Here is a 20985-nt window from a genome sequence, read left to right as displayed (position 1 = left end):
AATGCCAGTTCTCTAATTTTCTGCAATAGTGTGTCACAAAGCAAGTATCGTCTTCTCTATCTAGAGATTTCCATTTGATTCCACGAAGCATCTCCGTGGTACTTGCATGATGATTGGTAACAAATGTAGTAGCATGCTTCTGAATTGCTTCGATTTCCTCCTTTAATATAACCTGGTTGGGATCCAAACACGTGAGCGATATTCAAGAGTGGATCACACTAGCATTCTGTACTCAGTCTGCTTTATAAATGAGCTACACTATTCCAAAATTCTCTAAATAAAATGAACTCACCCATTCGCCTTCCATACTACCAACCCAATGTGCTCATTCCGTACCATATTGTTTTGCGACATTATACCTAGATATTTGATTGACGTGACTGTCAGCCAGCACACTTCTAATGCTGTATTCAAACGTTACAGGATTGTTTTTTCCCTACTCATGCACATTAACTTACATTTTTCTACATTTAGAGCAAGCTGCCATTCATCACAGCAGTTAGAAATGATGACACCACCTTGTACATCACAGTGTCATCAGCAAACAGTTGTAAATTATTGCTCACCATGTTATTTATGTTGTTGTTGTGGTCTTCAGTCCTGAGACTGGTTTGATGCAGCTCTCCATGCTACTCTATCCTGTGCAAGCTTCTTCATCTCCCAGTACCTACTGCAACCTACATCCTTCTGAATCTGCTTAGTGTATTCATCTCTTGGTCTCCCTATACGATTTTTACCCTCCATGCTGCCCTCCAATGCTAAATTTGTGATCCCTTGATGCCTCGTTATTTATGTATGAAGAGAAAAAGAGTAGTCCTATCATACTTTCATGGGACACTCCTGATGATACCCTTGTCTCTGATGAAAAATCGCCACAGAGGACAATGTAGTGTCTTCGAGACACTCACACATCTGGAAATCTAATCCTTATGCTCTGTGCTTTGTAAACAGCCTGCTGTGGGACACTGTGTCAAACACTTTCTGGAAATATATAGGAATATGGAATATGCCTGTTGCCCTCCATCCTTGGTTTCTAGTAGGATAACATAAGAGAAAGGACAAGCCAATTTTTACGCGTGTAATGGTTTCTAAATCAATGCCGTTTTGTGGACATAAGCTTTTCTGTCTCAAGAAAATTTATTATATTCAAACTCAGAATGTATTCAAGAATTCTGCAGCAAACTAATGTTAAGAATACTGTTCTGTAATTAAGTGGGTCTGTTGTTTTACCTTTTTTATATGCAGGAGTCACCTGTGCTTTTTTCCAGTCACTTGGGACTTTAGGGTTTGTGAGAGATTTTGCGATAAATGCAAGCTAAGTGATGGGCTGCAGAGTCTTTCTGTAATGGGATTCCATCTGGACCTGGTGACTTATATGCTGTCAACTCTTTCAGTTGCTTCTCTATGCCATGGACGCCTGTTTGTACGTCCACCAAGCAGGAGCCAGTCAAACGACGGTATGTTTGTATGACTCTCCTGTGAGAATGATTTCTTAAATGTGAAATTTAAAACTTCAACTTTCCTTTTGCTGTCTTGTATTGCCACCTCAGAATGGTAGACGAGTAACTGGATAGAAACCTATGACCTGCTTGGTGATTTTATGTATGACTAGAGTTTTCTTAGGTGCTCAGCAAGATCTTTCACTATGGAAGTTGTTATGTGCTTTGCACATTGATCACCTTATGGACACAAGGATTTCTACTAATTTTTGTGTGTCGACATTTGCATGTTCTTTTTTGAACTGAAAGTGCAACAGTCTCTGCTTCCTTAGCATTTTCCAAATTTGATCATTAAACCACAGAGGTTCTTTTCCACCTTTAATCCGCTTACTAGACATACAGATCCCCAAAGTGTGATTTACAATCGGTTTAAACTTTGCCCATAAATTCTCTATTTTCATCATATTGCAACTAAATGATACCTATTCAATGTCTTAAATGGGATGCTAACAACAGCTTATCTGTTTTTTCTAGCACAAATACTCTCATAGCCTTCTCAATGGATTTATTAACATTAATAATCATCATTACTATCATGTTGTGGTCACTAGTCCTTCTCTCTATACTGACACTGTCAATAAGCTCAGGTCTGTTTGTAGTTACAAGGAAGAAAGTATTTCCACTTCATGTGGGTTCTCTTAACTAGTTCTTCAAGGCAATTTTCGGAAAACGTGTTCAAAAATACAAGACTGACTGTCCATATCACCTGTAGTGAATTCAGTGACATTACAGTCTATACTCGGTAGATTAAAGCTGCCTCCAGCTAATACTGCATGATCTGTGTAATTCTGTCCAAAACACAGTCCAAATTTATGGAGAAATGGTCCATAACTGACCACTTAATTCTCTTAGAATCCATTAAAATCTTCCATCTGTTGCCAATACCTTATTACTCTCTTCTTTAATTTAAGAAAGACGTGTGACATCTCATGTCATTATTATGTCCTTACCATGCTGTATGAATGGTATTTCAGAGGCTGCTTCCATATCTTTATCAGTGATATTCTCTATCTCCAGTTGTTTTTGCCTTTGCATCCTAGAGTACCCTCCATACACAAGAGACTATTTTCAGTGAAAAGTTTCACAGAAGCTGTCAGGTCTATGATCTCACCATCCCTGTAGGTCACTGACTTTTATATTCACACAGTTCTTCAACCATCTGTATTGCTAAATACCAACTATAGACTACATCTTGAATACCAGTTAGTGGATGCTGTAAGGAAAGAGAAATCTGAAGCCTTGATCCATGGCTTCCAGTTTTCCAGTGAGAAAACCATGCTATGCAGTTCTGGTGATGTAGATTTTAGTTCTTAGAGAATTTGTCATTCAAAACTCATCTGTGCTGAATCTTCGGAGGTTAGTGATTTGAAAGGCTTCACACATTCTGGGGGTGTGTGACTGGAACCTTCTACTTCCATTCGACCGTGACTGGATTTTTGGGGGTGGGGGGCTGCCAGTCGTATGTGGAAGCTGATCTTCCACCACAAGGTAGGCTCCTTTCACCCTCTGGCTGTTATAAAATGGTGAACCTCACCCAACTTCTTGTATTTTACTACTTTTTATGGATGTAATCAGAAATCGGATGGCCATACGAGATGTGGGCCTGATTTCTTCCAAGTTCATGGCAGTTATCTCTACCTGACCACTATGTTGCAGAATCAGAAAATGCACGAGTTAAACTATGAAATTGCGCAACACAAATTTGATAAATTTCATGAACTCATCACGTAAACAAATTTACCATCAAATTTTAAGTTACATGAATGGTGCCCTGCCATGAAACTAAAATAATCCTATACCTGAACAAGTTTAATATGGTATACATGGATTAAATCAGGCCATATTGAGGGAATTAGGTTAGGGAATAAGATACTAAAAGTAGCAGATGGGATTTCCTATTTGGGCAGCAAATAACTAATGATGGTCAAAGCAGGAAGGATACAAAATATGACTGGCTATAGCAGGAAAAATGTTTTTGAAAATGAGAAATTTGTTTATATCAGATATAAATTTAAGTGAGGGAAGGCCTTTCTTGAGGTTGTGTGGAGTATAGCTTTGTATGGAAGTGAACCATGGACAATAAATATTTCAGACAAGAAGGTAATAGAAGCTTTTGTTCAGACAAGAAGATGATAGAAGCTTTTGAAATGTGTTGATACAGAAGAATACTGAAAATTTGGTGGCTGGATCGAATAATTGAGGAGGAGGTACTGAAACGAATTGGGGAGAAAAGAAATTGAACACAATTTCAGTGAAAGAATGGATCAGTTGAATAGGTCATATGCCAAGATATCAAGGAATCATCAGTTTGGTAATGGAGGGAATTGTTGGTGGTAAAAATTGTACAGGGAGACCAAGACTTGGCTGCAGTATTGAGCCTCAAATGGATGCAGGTTGCAGTCTTTATGCAGAGATGAAGAGACTTGCAGAGGATAGACTAGCATGGAGGCTGCATCAAATCAGTCTTTGAATTAAAGAAGATGATGACAACAACAGCAGCAGCAGTAGCAGTAGCGTGATAAGTCCTGGGAAGTGGAAAGGGGGAGGGGGGAACTCGGAGTATTATCGTCTGGTACCATCTCCCTGACCTCGCTGTATCTGATTACTTTTGATGGTTATTTTTCCTTCATTTTACTTCTTCACCTGATTTCTTTGCATCAGATGATACCACAAAAGACGAAATTGGCTGTCCACTATTTCCTCCTAATGGAATCCTGTAGGCTATGATTATATTAGCCAACAGAATTTTACTTTTTTACTGTAACTGGCATGACAACAGCTAATCTTTGTGTTTTTTGGTGTGATGATAATGAAAATGTTAATGAAAATGCAAGATCAGTTCTCGTTTTGATGTTATATTAACTTTACGTTATTGCCTCTGTAGGCTTATGCATAAATTTATCTTGGTGTTATCCCTTGGAGGAAGGTCACTCAAGGCACAACTGTTTTGTCTGGCATTTGTAGCTTTCTGCAGTTGATTCTCAAGTTAGTGTCCAGCAGTAATAGGCTAACATTGTTGGACTCCACTTTCCCTTGATTCTCATTTCCGTGTCTGAAATTTGCTGGTGGAAGTGTTGTCTGTGTTTATCAGAAAGAAGTCCAAGTGGGACTCTAGGAAATCTAACTTAAAGGACATGTTGCACCCCAGTCTGTTGTAGCAGTGCAGATGATTTGCCACAAGATAGTTTTCTCCCCTCTTGTTTCTTAGAAAGTTTATTGACAAAGGCATCCCAACCTAAGTTTTCATCACTTGCCAGGATTGTGTTGAAAAGCTCATCTCTGTACAGTTTCCATATGTAGGAACCCATGAAAATCCCCACTTTTATTTTCTCCTCACAAAGACTTGGAAATTTCTCATGCAAATAGAGAAATGCTTCCCCATTTTGTCCTTGGATTTAACGAAGTTTTTCATTAGGCCTAATTTCATATGAAGAGCAGAGGGAAATGTGTTCTAGGATTCAACAAGCGCTTCACACATAAAATAGTGAGATCCTGGTTCAAGTGATTGACTCTAAGCCAGTCTTTCTCCTTATAATGAACTGCTTTAGTGCGGCTATCCCAGAGGCGCAAGAAACAACAGGATTTGGTGTAGCTGTGTTGGAGCCCAAGTAATATGCCTATGATTTTCAGGTCCCTGGAAATCTGCCATTTAAACTTCTCATAGTTCAATCACAATAACAATTGTTTCAGTTTATCATATGTTTCTTTCACAATAAGGTGCATACCTAGTTGGAATCGATGATAACATTTTGCCATTGTGCAGTAGCACACACTTGAGACTTAGTTTGGAGGAGTCAATGAACAACCTCCACTGTATACTTTTATAGTCAGTGCCCATAGCTGCCATTAGTCTGTACATCACTACAAAATACCAAGTTATTTTCACTTTCAAAAAATGGAAGGAGTGGCATATGGTGGGTACAGAACACAGTCACATTTACTGTCTTCATCCACTGTTGTAGTCTTGATGCCAACAGTTTAGCATTAGCTTTCGGTGATTCCAGATTTTTTACTAGGTCATTAACTTCTCGCTGTGTTATTTTGAGTACCTCTGTACACTCATCGTTACAAACAAAATCAGTATTTTTGAAAGAACACTGGTTTGACGCTGATGGTGCAGCACTAGTTTCACTACTGCCCTCAGCACTGTCACAATAAGGCGAGACAGAAATAGGCAATCTGTCTCTGCGAGGCCCTGGTCGCATGGCCAACAGTATGTTAGTATATGTCAAGGGAGACTTATCTTGGAAGTACCATAGCATAGCCCATGGAAGATTTTTTACAATTCAACCACTAATGAAGACTTGAGACACAAGACATGCAACAGACATGGGGAACCCAGGGCTTGTCCTGGTCCCAGATTTTGCTGCCAAAGTGCAGTCTGTACGCCCTCCTAATATATGGCATAATTGTCTACTTTGCAATTTCAATTTAGCCTGTCTACAAATGTAACAAAAACTGTCAGTACTGTGTATGCATTTCGTTTTGAATAACAGGAATTGCTATAACCACACACACTAACTACACTTCAGTAACATGTTCTTCTTGCACACAAACAGAACACAACTCATAACAGACTGAAACTGTGCTTAAATGAAGCAAACACTATGATGACACAAAAGTTAGTGTTTTTGTTGCTGAGATTTATGTGATCCTCTTAAACTCAGCCATTGAGTTGGGTGTGCTGATTGACTTTCTTTATCTGTTACAATTTGCAGAATGTTTTTCAGACCATTTAAAGAATGTACATAGTAGAAAAGTTTGTCCAGGGCACACTCTTCTTCTTGCATAAACAAGATAAAGATGTAAAGCTTTCTTGGGCTTCGTGAATATAGAGACTTGGGAAAATGCATGACACAATGCTGTCTTGTAATACTTATTTGTTATGACCTGTTTTGGTCATTGGCCATCATCACGGAAGAAAAATTACAGTCACAACATCACGTGATTCATATCTTCACATCCAAAGAATACTTTATCAAAGTGAAAATGTGTAAAACAATGAACATATGTTTCCAGTACTAAAGCAGTATGTCTTGATCAGTGGTAAGCGATACACTGGCTATCAAGTTCTCAGGTTCAGTCATACATGTGTGCTTGACAGCCAGTGTATTGATTGTTTTCTAACTAGGGAGAGGCCGTTACCAAACAGAATGGGGCATTGGTTAAAATAAAGTACATTGATAAAAATAAAGTAATACCATCATATCTGAGGAAGATGGAGTTTATATTGGCTCATAATATGTTTTCTATAAGCGGAGTGCTAGGATGGTTACTACAAAAAGAGCATAGCTGCTTCCTCACCAGTGCTCATCTTGCTGAGCTAGCACTCCATCTCTAATGCCCCTGATGTTGTCAGAATGAGATACGTGTGATAGCATTGAAAGATTTGTACCAGACAGTGCACCTTCCTGAATTTTTTTTAGATAGGGAGAGTAGTTCATTATGACCACTCTATGCATTCATTAACTTTGACTGAGTAGACAACAGCTTATTATTCCAGTTTACTAATTTAAGAATGTGTTGCTCTTCATTTGTTCAATTTTATTTATTTTTCAAAAGATGCTAAAGTTTTGTCTTAGTGTGCAGATGCACGAGTTTTTGGAAATAACATTAAAGTTTCAGATATAAAATTTAAACTAATCTTATTTTGATCTTAATTTGATTTTTTAATCTCACTCATCACATCATCTATTAGTAAGAGCACTAATGGCCAAATATATGGCAAAAACCATCATCATAAGTCAGCTAAAGACTAGAAGTATGACCAAGAAACACCTATTGGCATTTGTGATGACTATGCTAGTGGGAAACATTATTGACATAACTGATTTTAATTGCTCTAATTTAATTGTTGCATATGTTGTTAAATTAATTGATTAATTAAAGTTTTTGCAATTAATAAAATACATGGATGTTTCAGCTTACTCTTCTCCTACTGATGGAGTGACAGCCAACGTGGAATGATTGATGCTTCTGCACCATAATTTCCATCTGTGTATTCCATAGCACCCATGCCACATGTGGGGCATTTCATGGTAGGTTTACAATAAGATGAATATTGGTTAATTGAAACTCAAACAGTGTTACTTCATAGTGTAAAGTTGTCTGTACCTGCTTTACTTAGTTTGAGAAATGTGGGTAAGCAGTAAGGACCGGGCTGAAAAAAATTCTTATTCCGAAGTAGATAATGTACTGCTTATCACCTTGATGTCAACATATTTGTGTGATGGCAGTGTCATTTATCACATTTTCAAGTTAAATGCACATATTATACTTTCATACATCTATGTCTATGTAACATTCAACAAGACGCCACAAAGTGTATAGCAGAGAGGATAGCTTGTGCCACCAGTGGTCATTTCCTTTCCTGTTCCCTCACAAATGGAGCAAGGAAAAAGTGAGTGATATATGCCTCTGTAGCCCTAATTTCTCCTGTCTCATTTTTGTAATCTTTGCGTAAAATCTACATTGGTGGCAGTAGAATTGTTCTGCATTCAACTGCAAATGCCAGTTCCCTATATTTTTGGTAAAAGTGTCCTCCTGGTGTAGGCCTACCTGGCTTTCTGTTGCGTGCTTCTGTTAGTAAATGTTGGTGCAGCGGGAAGTAAATGTGAAGGGTCGTAGTTGGTTGTCAGTAGCCTATCAGAATGCTCATTTGTAATTTCCTATGATTCGTTAATTAAGTTAGTTGGTACTTTGTTATGTTGGGTTATGTTGTCAGAAATTTCAGCAAAATTGGAAATAAGAAATGCGAGAAGGTTATTGCAATGACAAACGCACATCGTGGGCTACACTACTCAACAGTTCATGATGGCAATCATGTTTCATGTTTAGATTCATTGGATTTGCCAATCCTCAACCAACTTGTCACATTTAAATGTGAAATTTAAGAGCCTTCGTGACATTTGCCTGTGCGAGTAATTTTTGAACATGAAATTTAATTTCTATTTCACTTCCCTTTGTTGCCTCAGTAGGCTGGTGACAATTGGCTGAATAGGAGCCTTCGACCCTCTTAGCGATTTTACATAGGACGAGGATTTTCTCTGGTTCTCAGCAAGATCTTTCACTGATGTAAGATGTTGGAAGCAGTTGTATACTTTGTGCATCAGTCTTTTTATAGATGCACAAATTTCTATTAACTTTTGCCTGTTGATATTTCGGCATTCTTTTTTGAGCCAAGCGTGTAACAATCTCTTTTCCTCAGCTTAGCAATACGTCAAAGCAGGTACCACATGCAAAGTAAAATTTTTTCCTTGCTTTGTCACTAAAATGGTCAAATGAATATATCATAAGAAATTTGACAGTTACACACTGTTCCAATTAATTGAATGGTATTCCTTTTTGTCTGATGTCATCCAGGCATCTCCCAAGTGTCTTTAGTTCTCACTCTCTCTGTGTGTGTCGAAAGGATCAGATTATTAACTTAGAAACACTGCTGAAATAAGCAGTGTTGACCACACAGTTTTACACTTACCAGTCATTATCTCATTACCTTTTCTCAGAACTGCAAAAATAATAAAGTAATTTAAAAAAGTTTCTTACTTACAATTACCAGAGATTGTAAATTTTCTGTGTTGTACCACTTTAGCTGCGTACATCAGAGAAATTTTGAATGGTGGCATATTGCTAATTTTGTAGCTGACATTTTCTCCCATTACCGGATCTCCAGCATTGTTTTTGTGCAATATGTATAAAATAGTATGGCTGAATGGTGACGCTGTGTGTCATATGGATAACCTGGATTGCTAGGTCTATTGCCATAGTGTACAGATATTTTCCTTGGTTGGTCTGTGAGGTTATTAGGGAGCCACTTTAAAGAAAAATTATAAATCCATAAGTGAAGCCTTAGGCAGACGAAGCAGCAGCAGACACTCAGCGAGCCGATGTCCTGTACAATGATTGCACCATCGTGTTTTGCCACTATTCGTTTAGTGCAGATTAAGGATGATAGAACCAAGTCGTGAATATAAAATTTTCTCTGTAACTTTTGCAAATGCTCAATTTGTCTTCTTCCAAATTAGATTAGATTCGGTTTTCATTCCATAGACTCAAAAAATGAGATGATTCTCGTGGGTGTGGAAAACGTCAGAAAGTATAAAATAAAAATGTAAAACATTTGAATAGCATACTTACTGCCCTGATCATTCGTCAGGAGATAGTCAGAACAGGTTAATACAATGCAGTAAACTGGAACAGTTAATATTTACAGAATTAACACACTGTCAGAATGAAACACTGTTATGCACTATTAATAAATTTATCATAAATAAAATACCTAATCTTGACTGTTGTGACCAAGTGTTCTCAAAACTGAAATCTAACAGATATTTTTGCTTAAGCTGGCTTAACAATCTCTGTTAAGATATTCATCTCTGGAGTAGAAGGAGTTGCCTATCAAAAAGTTTTTCAAACTCTGTTTAAACTGTGCTTTATCTGAAACCAAGTTTTTAATGGTTGCTGGCAATTTGTTGAAAATGTGTGTTCCTGAATATTGTACCCCTTTTTGGACCAAGGTACCTGAGTTTAGGTCTTTACGTAGATTGTTCTTATTCCTGGTATTGATATTATGTACTGAGCTATTGGTTGTAAATAGAGATGTATCAATTGCAACAAATTTCATTAAGGAATAAATGTACTGAGAAGCAGTGGTTAGAATACAAAGTTCCTCGAACAGGTTTCTACAAGATGTTCTTGAATTTGCACCACAAATGATTGTTATCACATGCTTTTGCACCCTAAAAACTTTTGTTCAGTGTGATGAGTTTCCCCAGAATATGATCCCAAATGACATAATAGAATGAAAGTAAGCAAAGTATGCAAGTTTTTTTTATATTTATATATCCTACATCTGACATCATTCTCACAGCAAATACAGACTTGTTTAGGTGCTTAAGCAATTCTGTGGTGTACCCTTCCCAACTGAATTTTTTATCGAGTTGTAATACCAGAAATTTAACACTTTCAGCCTCTTCGATCTGCCTGTCTTCATATGTTATACTCATGCTGGAAGGAAATCTCTTGCAGGTCCAGAACTGCATATAGTGGGTCTTCTCAAAGTTTAATGACAGTGAATTAACTTTAAACCACTTATTAATGTCAGTGAAAATATGATTAGCAGCTATTTCTAAACCTGTACTTGCCCTGCTGCTCATTGCAACAGACTTAGCATCTTACAATGTCACAGATGAGAGGTCATTAATGTACACAAGAAAAAGCAACAAACCCAAGATGGAACCTTGAGGAACACCACATGTAATTAATTCCCAGTCAGATGAAGACTGACTGCTTACTGCACAGATATCTCGCATTGACACCCTTTGTTTCCTGGTAGATAGATAAGACTCAATCTATTTCACAGCATTACTGGTGACACCATAATATTCTAATTTACATAAGAAAATGCTGTGGTTCAGACAGTCAAAGGCTTTTGACAGGTCACAGAAAATGCCAGTAGCCTCTAATTTATTATCTAATGAATTAAGTACATTCTCACTATAAGTATAAATAGCTTTCTCTATACCAGAACCCTTCAGAAATCGAAACTGTGACTTGGACGATATATTATTTGCAGTCAGATGCTTAAGGAGACGCTTGAACACAACCTGTTCAAATATTTTTGAGAAAGCCATCAAAAGTGAAATTGGTTGATAGTTTGATGGTATCTGTTTATCCCTCTTCTTGTAAAGAGGCTTAACTTCAGCATATTTTAGCCAGTCTGGAAAAATTCCGCTGATAAGAGATTGATTACACAAATAACTTAAGATAGAACTCAACTCACATGAGCACTCTTTGGTTAACTTCGTTGATATGTTATCACACCCACTGGAATTTTAAGGATGTTATGATGGATGCTACTTCTTTGGGAGACATGAGTGTCATTTCCATTTTACTGAAGTTATTTTTAAAGACTGGTTTCAGATACTCCATTGCACAGTTCACCGAACTTGATAACCTCAGCTGTCAGTAACAGAAATGAAGTTCTTGTTTAAGAGGTTTGCAACATTACATGTACTTGTTAACAAAGTCTCATTTATTTTTAGAACTATCTGTTTCCCTTTCTTTTTGACCCCACCTGTCTCTGTCTTCACAATATCCCATACAGTTTTTATTTTGTTACCTTATTTAATTATCTTTTTCTCATAATAAAGCTGCTTCGATTTCTGAATATCAAGCTTCAATGTTTTGCATTATTCTTTGTAATACATTATTACAGTTCTAACATCAGAGCTGTTCCTAGATAGTATATACAATCTCCTTTTTGTCCTACATGATATCTTTATTCCTTGTGTAATCCACAGTTTACTTTTTGACTTCAGTGTGATTTGAGTTACCTTTAGGGGAAACAATTTTCAAAAGTGGAGGCAATTTTATTAATGAGTGCTTTGTATTTTCCGTTTGAGTCAGACGTATTGTAAATATCTATCCAGTCCATGTCTGTGAGCAATTTCCTGAATTTCTCAATGTTTGACTTATTTATTACCCTCCTGCACTCAGATTTAATAGATTTTTTTTGTCCTGACAAGTTTCAACATTTAACATAAGATGCTGCATGTCATGATCAGATAGTCCATTTACAGTTGGTTTCATGATATGACTTTTTTCCCTAGATTTGTCTACAAATATATTATCAATAGCAGTGTCAGAGCACTTACATATCCTAGTAGCAAAGTTCACAGTAGGAACTGAATTGAATGATAGTGTTAACTGACTTCAATAATTGTTCACTGACAGAGCTTTTCAATAAATCCACATTAAAATCCCCAGCAACCACTATTTCCTAGTTTTTTACTTTGAGATGGGACAGCAGAGCTTCCAGATTTTTTATGAAGAGGTTAAAATACCTACTATTATAAAGGACTTATTATGAAATACTACTTATGTTGCACAAGCTTCTAGGTTCTGCTCTGAGCAAAATTTATTAATGTCAATATTCTTGAAATCAAAACAGTTTCCTACAAATATGGCAACTCCTCCTTTCTCCATATTTTCTCTACAGAAATAAGAAGCTAACTTGAATTCTGTAACATTTAACATATCTATACCAGTGATCATATGACGTTCAGAGAGGCAGATTATATCAACAGGTTTGCTCAACTCTAATTCTTCAACACAAATAAGCAACTCATTAAGCTTACCCCCTAGTCCTTGGATATTCTGATGGAATAGTGATAACTGATTTTGTGTACTGGCTGAATTACAACTGGATGAACCTAATTTTCCTGCCAATTTTTGGGTATCTTTAGTTTCAATCAGAGGCTGTCTGCATGAATTGTGTACATTAAAATTTGCCTGTTTTATCAATGCGAATGTCATTTTCAGCTTGTCTCTGAACATCTTTTGTTTCTGCCCTCCCTACCGCAAAAAAAAAAAAAAAAAAAAAAAATATATATATATATATATATATATATATATATATATATATATATATATATATATATATATATATATAATGGAAGGAAACATTCCACGTGGGAAAAATTATATATAAAAACAAAGATGAGGTGACTTACCGAACAAAAGCGCTGGCAGGTCGATAGACACACAAACACACACACAAAATTCAAGCTTTCGCAACAAACTGTTGCCTCATCAGGAAAGAGGGAAGGAGAGGGGAAGACGAAAGGAAGTGGGTTTTAAGGGAGAGGGTAAGGAGTCATTCCAATCCCGGAAGCGGAAAGACTTACCTTAGGGGGAAAAAAGGACAGGTATACACTCGCACACACGCACATATCCATCCACACATACAGACACCAGCAGACATATTTAAAGACAAAGAGTTTGGGCAGAGATGTCAGTCGAGGCAGAAGTGTAGAGGCAAAGAAGTTGTTGAAAGACAGGTGAGGTATGAGTGGCGGCAACTTGAAATTAGCGGAGATTGAGGCCTGGCGGATGACGAGAAGAGAGGATATACTGAAGGGCAAGTTCCCATCTCCGGAGTTCGGATAGGTTGGTGTTGGTGGGAAGTATCCAGATAACCCGGACGGTGTAACACTGTGCCAAGATGTGCTGGCTGTGCACCAAGGCATGTTTAGCCACAGGGTGATCCTCATTACCAACAAACACTGTCTGCCTGTGTCCATTCATGCGAATGGACAGTTTGTTGCTGGTCATTCCCACATAGAATGCATCACAGTGTAGGCAGGTCAGTTGGTAAATCACGTGGGTGCTTTCACACGTGGCTCTGCCTCTGATCGTGTACACCTTCCGGGTTACAGGACTGGGGTAGGTGGTGGTGGGAGGGTGCATGGGACAGGTTTTGCATCGGGAGCGGTTACAAGGATAGGAGCCAGAGGGTAGGGAAGGTGGTTTGGGGATTTCATAGGGATGAACTAACAGGTTACGAAGGTTAGGTGGACGGCGGAAAGACACTCTTGGCGGAGTGGGGAGGATTTCATGAAGGATGGATCTCATTTCAGGGCAGGATTTGAGGAAGTCGTATCCCTGCTGGAGAGCCACATTCAGAGTCTGGTCCAGTCCCGGAAAGTATCCTGTCACAAGTGGGGCACTTTTGTGGTTCTTCTGTGGGGGATTCTGGGTTTGAGGGGACGAGGAAGTGGCTCTGGTTATTTGCTTCTGTACCAGGTCGGGAGGGTAGTTGCGGGATGCGAAAGCTGTTTTCAGGTTGTTGGTGTAATGATTCAGGGATTCCGGACTGGAGCAGATTCGTTTGCCACGAAGACCTAGGCTGTAGGGAAGGGACCGTTTGATGTGGAATGGGTGGCAGCTGTCATAATGGAGGTACTGTTGCTTGTTGGTGGGTTTGATGTGGACGGACGTGTGAAGTTGGCCATTGGACAGGTGGAGGTCAACGTCAAGGAAAGTGGCATGGGATTTGGAGTAGGACCAGGTGAAACTGATGGAACCAAAGGAGTTGAGGTTGGAGAGGAAATTCTGGAGTTCTTCTTCACTGTGAGTCCAGATCATGAAGATGTCATCAATAAATCTGTACCAAACTTTGGGTTGGCAGACTTGGGTAACCAAGAAGGCTTCCTCTAAGCGACCCATGAATAGGTTGGCGTACGCGGGGGCCATCCTGGTGCCCATGGCTGTTCCCTTTAATTGTTGGTATGTCCGGCCCTCAAAAGTGAAGAAGTTGTGGGTCAGGATGAAGCTGGCTAAGGTGATGAGGAAAGAGGTTTTAGGTAGGGTGGCAGGTGATCGGCGTGAAAGGAAATGCTCCATCGCAGCGAGGCCCTGGACGTGCGGAATATTTGTGTATAAGGACGTGGCATCAATGGTTACAAGGATGGTTTCCGGGGGTAACAGATTGGGTAAGGATCCCAGGCGTTCAAGGAAGTGGTTGGTGTCCTTGATGAAGGATGGGAGACTGCATGTAATGGGTTGAAGGTGTTGATCTACGTAGGCAGAGATACGTTCTGTGGGGGCTTGGTAACCAGCTACAATGGGGCGGCCGGGATGATTGGGTTTGTGGATTTTAGGAAGAAGGTAGAAGGTAGGGGTGCGGGGTGTCGGTGGGGTCAGGAGGTTGATGGAGTCAGGTGAAAGGTTTTGCAGGGGGCCTAAGGTTCTGAGGATTCCTTGAAGCTCCACCTGGACATCGGGAATGGGGTTACCTTGGCAAGGTAACCCCATTCCCGATGTCCAGGTGGAGCTTCAAGGAATCCTCAGAACCTTAGGCCCCCTGCAAAACCTTTCACCTGACTCCATCAACCTCCTGACCCCACCGACACCCCGCACCCCTACCTTCTACCTTCTTCCTAAAATCCACAAACCCAATCATCCCGGCCGCCCCATTGTAGCTGGTTACCAAGCCCCCACAGAACGTATCTCTGCCTACGTAGATCAACACCTTCAACCCATTACATGCAGTCTCCCATCCTTCATCAAGGACACCAACCACTTCCTTGAACGCCTGGGATCCTTACCCAATCTGTTACCCCCGGAAACCATCCTTGTAACCATTGATGCCACGTCCTTATACACAAATATTCCGCACGTCCAGGGCTCGCTGCGATGGAGCATTTCCTTTCACGCCGATCACCTGCCACCCTACCTAAAACCTCTTTCCTCATCACCTTAGCCAGCTTCATCCTGACCCACAACTTCTTCACTTTTGAGGGCCGGACATACCAACAATTAAAGGGAACAGCCATGGGCACCAGGATGGCCCCCGCGTACGCCAACCTATTCATGGGTCGCTTAGAGGAAGCCTTCTTGGTTACCCAAGTCTGCCAACCCAAAGTTTGGTACAGATTTATTGATGACATCTTCATGATCTGGACTCACAGTGAAGAAGAACTCCAGAATTTCCTCTCCAACCTCAACTCCTTTGGTTCCATCAGTTTCACCTGGTCCTACTCCAAATCCCATGCCACTTTCCTTGACGTTGACCTCCACCTGTCCAATGGCCAACTTCACACGTCCGTCCACATCAAACCCACCAACAAGCAACAGTACCTCCATTATGACAGCTGCCACCCATTCCACATCAAACGGTCCCTTCCCTACAGCCTAGGTCTTCGTGGCAAACGAATCTGCTCCAGTCCGGAATCCCTGAATCATTACACCAACAACCTGAAAACAGCTTTCGCATCCCGCAACTACCCTCCCGACCTGGTACAGAAGCAAATAACCAGAGCCACTTCCTCGTCCCCTCAAACCCAGAATCCCCCACAGAAGAACCACAAAAGTGCCCCACTTGTGACAGGATACTTTCCGGGACTGGACCAGACTCTGAATGTGGCTCTCCAGCAGGGATACGACTTCCTCAAATCCTGCCCTGAAATGAGATCCATCCTTCATGAAATCCTCCCCACTCCGCCAAGAGTGTCTTTCCGCCGTCCACCTAACCTTCGTAACCTGTTAGTTCATCCCTATGAAATCCCCAAACCACCTTCCCTACCCTCTGGCTCCTATCCTTGTAACCGCTCCCGATGCAAAACCTGTCCCATGCACCCTCCCACCACCACCTACCCCAGTCCTGTAACCCGGAAGGTGTACACGATCAGAGGCAGAGCCACGTGTGAAAGCACCCACGTGATTTACCAACTGACCTGCCTACACTGTGATGCATTCTATGTGGGAATGACCAGCAACAAACTGTCCATTCGCATGAATGGACACAGGCAGACAGTGTTTGTTGGTAATGAGGATCACCCTGTGGCTAAACATGCCTTGGTGCACAGCCAGCACATCTTGGCACAGTGTTACACCGTCCGGGTTATCTGGATACTTCCCACCAACACCAACCTATCCGAACTCCGGAGATGGGAACTTGCCCTTCAGTATATCCTCTCTTCTCGTCATCCGCCAGGCCTCAATCTCCGCTAATTTCAAGTTGCCGCCACTCATACCTCACCTGTCTTTCAACAACTTCTTTGCCTCTACACTTCTGCCTCGACTGACATCTCTGCCCAAACTCTTTGTCTTTAAATATGTCTGCTGGTGTCTGTATGTGTGGATGGATATGTGCGTGTGTGCGAGTGTATACCTGTCCTTTTTTCCCCCTAAGGTAAGTCTTTCCGCTTCCGGGATTGGAATGACTCCTTACCCTCTCCCTTAAAACCCACTTCCTTTCGTCTTCCCCTCTCCTTCCCTCTTTCCTGATGAGGCAACAGTTTGTTGCGAAAGCTTGAATTTTGTGTGTGTGTTTGTGTGTCTATCGACCTGCCAGCGCTTTTGTTCGGTAAGTCACCTCATCTTTGTTTTTATATATATATGTGCTGATCTGTCTCTTGTAACCACTGGTACTTTACCACTTGTGACAGTGCCCCCCTTAAGTTATTTGCTATTATCCCAGACAGTTTTCCCTTCCCTTTCCTGTTGAGATGAAGGTCATGCCTAGTATAGTCCCACCTGCTGATAGAGTCAACATGAACCACACCGATATGAGACCCCATATCTGATCCAAGCAGCTGTTCCACCGTTAAATTAACTCTTCTAACAGAAGAGTTTAAATGAGTCCAGTCATGACGCTTCAGAACAGACACAAGCCCAATACCAATATGTCTTGTTGCTGAAGCTATCTTTACCAGGTCACTCTCAATTGAATAATTAGGGTTCCTATCTATACTGTTGCCCGCCCCACCCACTTTTACCGCAGTGTCTTCCTTTGTGAAGTCTTTACAAAGTGAACCTACATCCTCTATTGCCTTATCCAGACTTGCACTAGGTTTAAAAAAGCTTGTGACCTTGTAACCTGACCCTAGTTCATCCTGCAACAGTTGACCTCTACCATGTGAACTATCTAAAAACAAAACTTCCTTCTTCTTCACAGCTCTATCTGACTTCTTACTTTTCAAACACTTTTTGAAAGTTTGTTGTATTCTGTCTAATCCTACATCTATTTGTGACTCATCAGTTTCCAACTGTGACAACAGATCAAACCTGTTTTCCACATTCACAACCACACTGTCTGAGGACGTCCTATTTTTTCTAAAACCTCTCTTTTCCCTTCTCCTCCCTTAACCTTTTCAGATCTTGTTTCGCTTTATCTAGTTCCGCCCTAAGGGCAGCAATCTTCTCCTCCTGTTCCACTGTCTTCCTATCTCTACAGCAAATTCTACACAAGCAATGAGCCTTGTTTATTTCCCCAATTCCCAAGCTGCTACAGTCACACAAAGAGACGTGACATATAGAAGAATATCTACTGCTGCCTGAGCCCCTGCTTCAGTTACATCACTTCTTAGTTCCTTCATTGCTCATGGAAAAGTTAGGAAAGGGCTGTGGGGACAAACTGGCTAAAATCAGATTGTGAGAGCCAGTGACTTGTGGCCAATGTTGAACTTCTCACCAATTTCCAAAAATAATTGTGAAAATATAAGGAGACAAAATATTGTATTGTAGTGTTTAGTTTTCAGTGTGATTATTTAACCTGATTTGCAAGGGAGAAAATCTTTTTGTTAATGTCACTATAAATAAATGCAGATAAAGTTGAAAATTTAATGTTAATTGCTGACTATCGTATTATGTCCATAAATTACTTAACAAAAAGAGGAGATGTTTGTTGGGATGGGGCAGCAGGTATGCAGTGAATCTACTAATTTAGTCAGGCTGATCTTGATGGGGGGTAAGAGAGATGTAGTTCAAAAGCACTTTTACAAAACTTACATTAAAGTATTTTGTTTATATACCCCCTACATTTCAAGTATCAGTTGTCAATGGAACGCAGGGGTGGGGGGAGGGGGGGGGGGGGGGTGGCGGCAAGAATGTACCTCATAAAGACCTGTCATCTGTGAAAGGGTTCACACAAGATTGCATATCATTCACTAAAAACCATCTGTACAGTGCACTTGCAAAAATAATTAATTTCTAGATATACAATTTAATCTTGATAGTTTCATTGTTTTTGAATGTGCACATTTGTTGTCACATTTACCAGGTGTCAGTAAATATTATCTACTACAGAATATTTCAGAAAAAAATGACCCAACTTTATAACCTGTTGTCTACATAAGCACTCATTGCCAAAGACTGAAACTCATAATGCTTATTGCCAAACGTTAGAGTTTAAAATGTCTGCTGTTCGACATCATTGTTAGTTCTGTATATGCAATTTGTTTTTTGAATAATTTTTATACCCATTTATTACTTTTTTTAAAGTGCTGATTTTACTGAAAAACCCTGTCTAGAAATTACACAGTTGTCTAATATAAACATAAATTTAGCATTCAACTGATAACATCCATAGAAAATATTTCTTAAACAATGGAAAATCCAGGATGGAATAACGACAATATTATGTAAAGGATAGATTGCTACTCACCCTATAGTGGAGGTGTAGAGTTGCACACAGGCAGGACAAAAAGACTACTAATCATGTAAGATTTCAGCCTCAAGGCCTTTTTCTGAAATAGACAGCATACACACACACACATTCACGCAAACAACTCACGCACACATGTCAACTGTGTCTGGCTGTCGTCGGCAGCCAGAGGCAGTGGTCATGCGTGTAGCTGCATTTGTGTGTGCATGTGTGCGTGTGCATGCATATCTGCGTGCGTGTGCGTTGTCTGTTTCAGAAAAGGCTTGCTGGCCGAAAGTTTACGTGCTTCGTTGTATTGAAAATATTTCTTAAAATGTTTGTGTAAGCCCAGCGTTCATTCAGATGCACAAATTTGAGCTCTATTAGACTCAAAGACAAAGCAACTGCCATACTTTACTACCTTCAGCAAAAGTAAGTGGAGGAAGTAGGAGGGTGGGGGAAGCTTTTTGGTATTTGAAGAACGTTATTGTTCATCAACAAAAGCTGCTGCAAGGATGTATTCTTTGTTATTGACACATTATTGGAAAAGTTGTACAGGTATGTTCTTGGCGAAGAAATACTATTGAAAGTTAATGTTACAGGAAACAAACAGTTACGTGGTTCCTTGGAGTAAAAAATCATTAAAAAACATACTTTTGTGAGTATGTTTGTATCCAAAAATTAAATTGTACAACTTTTCAGATAATGTTTAGGTTGACTGAAGATCAGTTTTAGACTGAAGCTTGTCTCAACAATAAAAAGCATACCCACGCAGCATTTTGGTGCTAACTAATGCTGTCTTTTGAATTGCAACTCTTAATTGTAAGAGTGCACATTTTCACAATCACACACAAAAGGAATATGGTAGTATCAACTGTAGGTTAGTACAACAGAGTATGCCATCATATACTTCACTAAAGAAACAACAAATGGAGGCAATGGTTGCTCATGGTGCAGCAAAACCTTGCTTGGTTCATGTGGAGTGCCAAATCCTGACACTTCACAATCCACTCAAATCCTAGATGTCGTTTATCTTCTTTCCAAATTTGAAAGAGACCATTCATAGGTTACATTTTGAGAAATCATAAAAATATTCTTAAAAAACATTTCACAGAACCTTCAGTAAGTGATTTGAGAGGGTACAAAATTTATACAACTTACAAAAAATATGCTAAGAAGATAGCAAGCATATTTCTTCTGAGAACTTGCAGAATGTAGCTCATCCTGGTGTACAGATTCCACAGAGTAGTGCCATTGTGTGTACTGAAGAGAAGGTAATAGTCTTAATGGCTCATTCCATGATGTCATCTAGAGTATGGTACATGCACTAAGTTGTTGAAGCAGTGAGCCCATGTAAAGAGAATGACCATTATTTTGTGTCAATCAACACATGGGAATGTGCAATATCAGTCGGAACTTTTGCTTAGGAAACTGCTGGGGATGGTAAGATCATACTTCACATGCCAGAAAACCAGAAAGTGAGGAGGCAAGCTAATACTTGTGTTTGCTGCTGTGAGACGGAAAGTGATGTCAAAAACTGTGTTACGCATATCGTGACTGGCACGTGACGTTGAAAGGGAGGCTGTTGAAGCAATTCTGTGGTCTGGTTTCATCAGTTCCAAAAATATGTGCACACAGGGATCTTAAAAAAGCCATTTATCCTTCACAAGGAATTTCTTCTCTAAGATTGACGTCTGTTCCATTGCATTCAGATTGTACATTTTTAGCCTAGTGCTCTATGGTAACACAGTGACAGTGAAATTGCATCAGCAAATTTTT

General features: G+C 39.8%; 1 protein-coding gene across 3 annotated transcripts in view; it reads left to right on the top strand.

The window, feature by feature from the left end:
• Positions 1 to 20985, top strand: part of LOC126467302 (zinc finger protein 16) — a 154892-nt gene that overhangs the window by 37678 nt on the left and 96229 nt on the right. For all 3 annotated transcript variants that reach the window (XM_050096453.1, XM_050096451.1, XM_050096452.1), the window contains exon 2: positions 7423 to 7537. In XM_050096453.1, coding sequence (XP_049952410.1) covers positions 7514 to 7537 — 24 coding nt within the window. In that variant the 5' untranslated portion in view covers positions 7423 to 7513. The remainder of the gene's footprint in view (positions 1 to 7422; positions 7538 to 20985) is intronic.

The sequence above is a fragment of the Schistocerca serialis genome, chromosome 1, assembly GCF_023864345.2.
Source record: "Schistocerca serialis cubense isolate TAMUIC-IGC-003099 chromosome 1, iqSchSeri2.2, whole genome shotgun sequence".
NCBI lineage: Eukaryota > Metazoa > Arthropoda > Insecta > Orthoptera > Acrididae > Schistocerca > Schistocerca serialis.
This window is presented reverse-complemented; position numbering and strand designations above follow the sequence as displayed.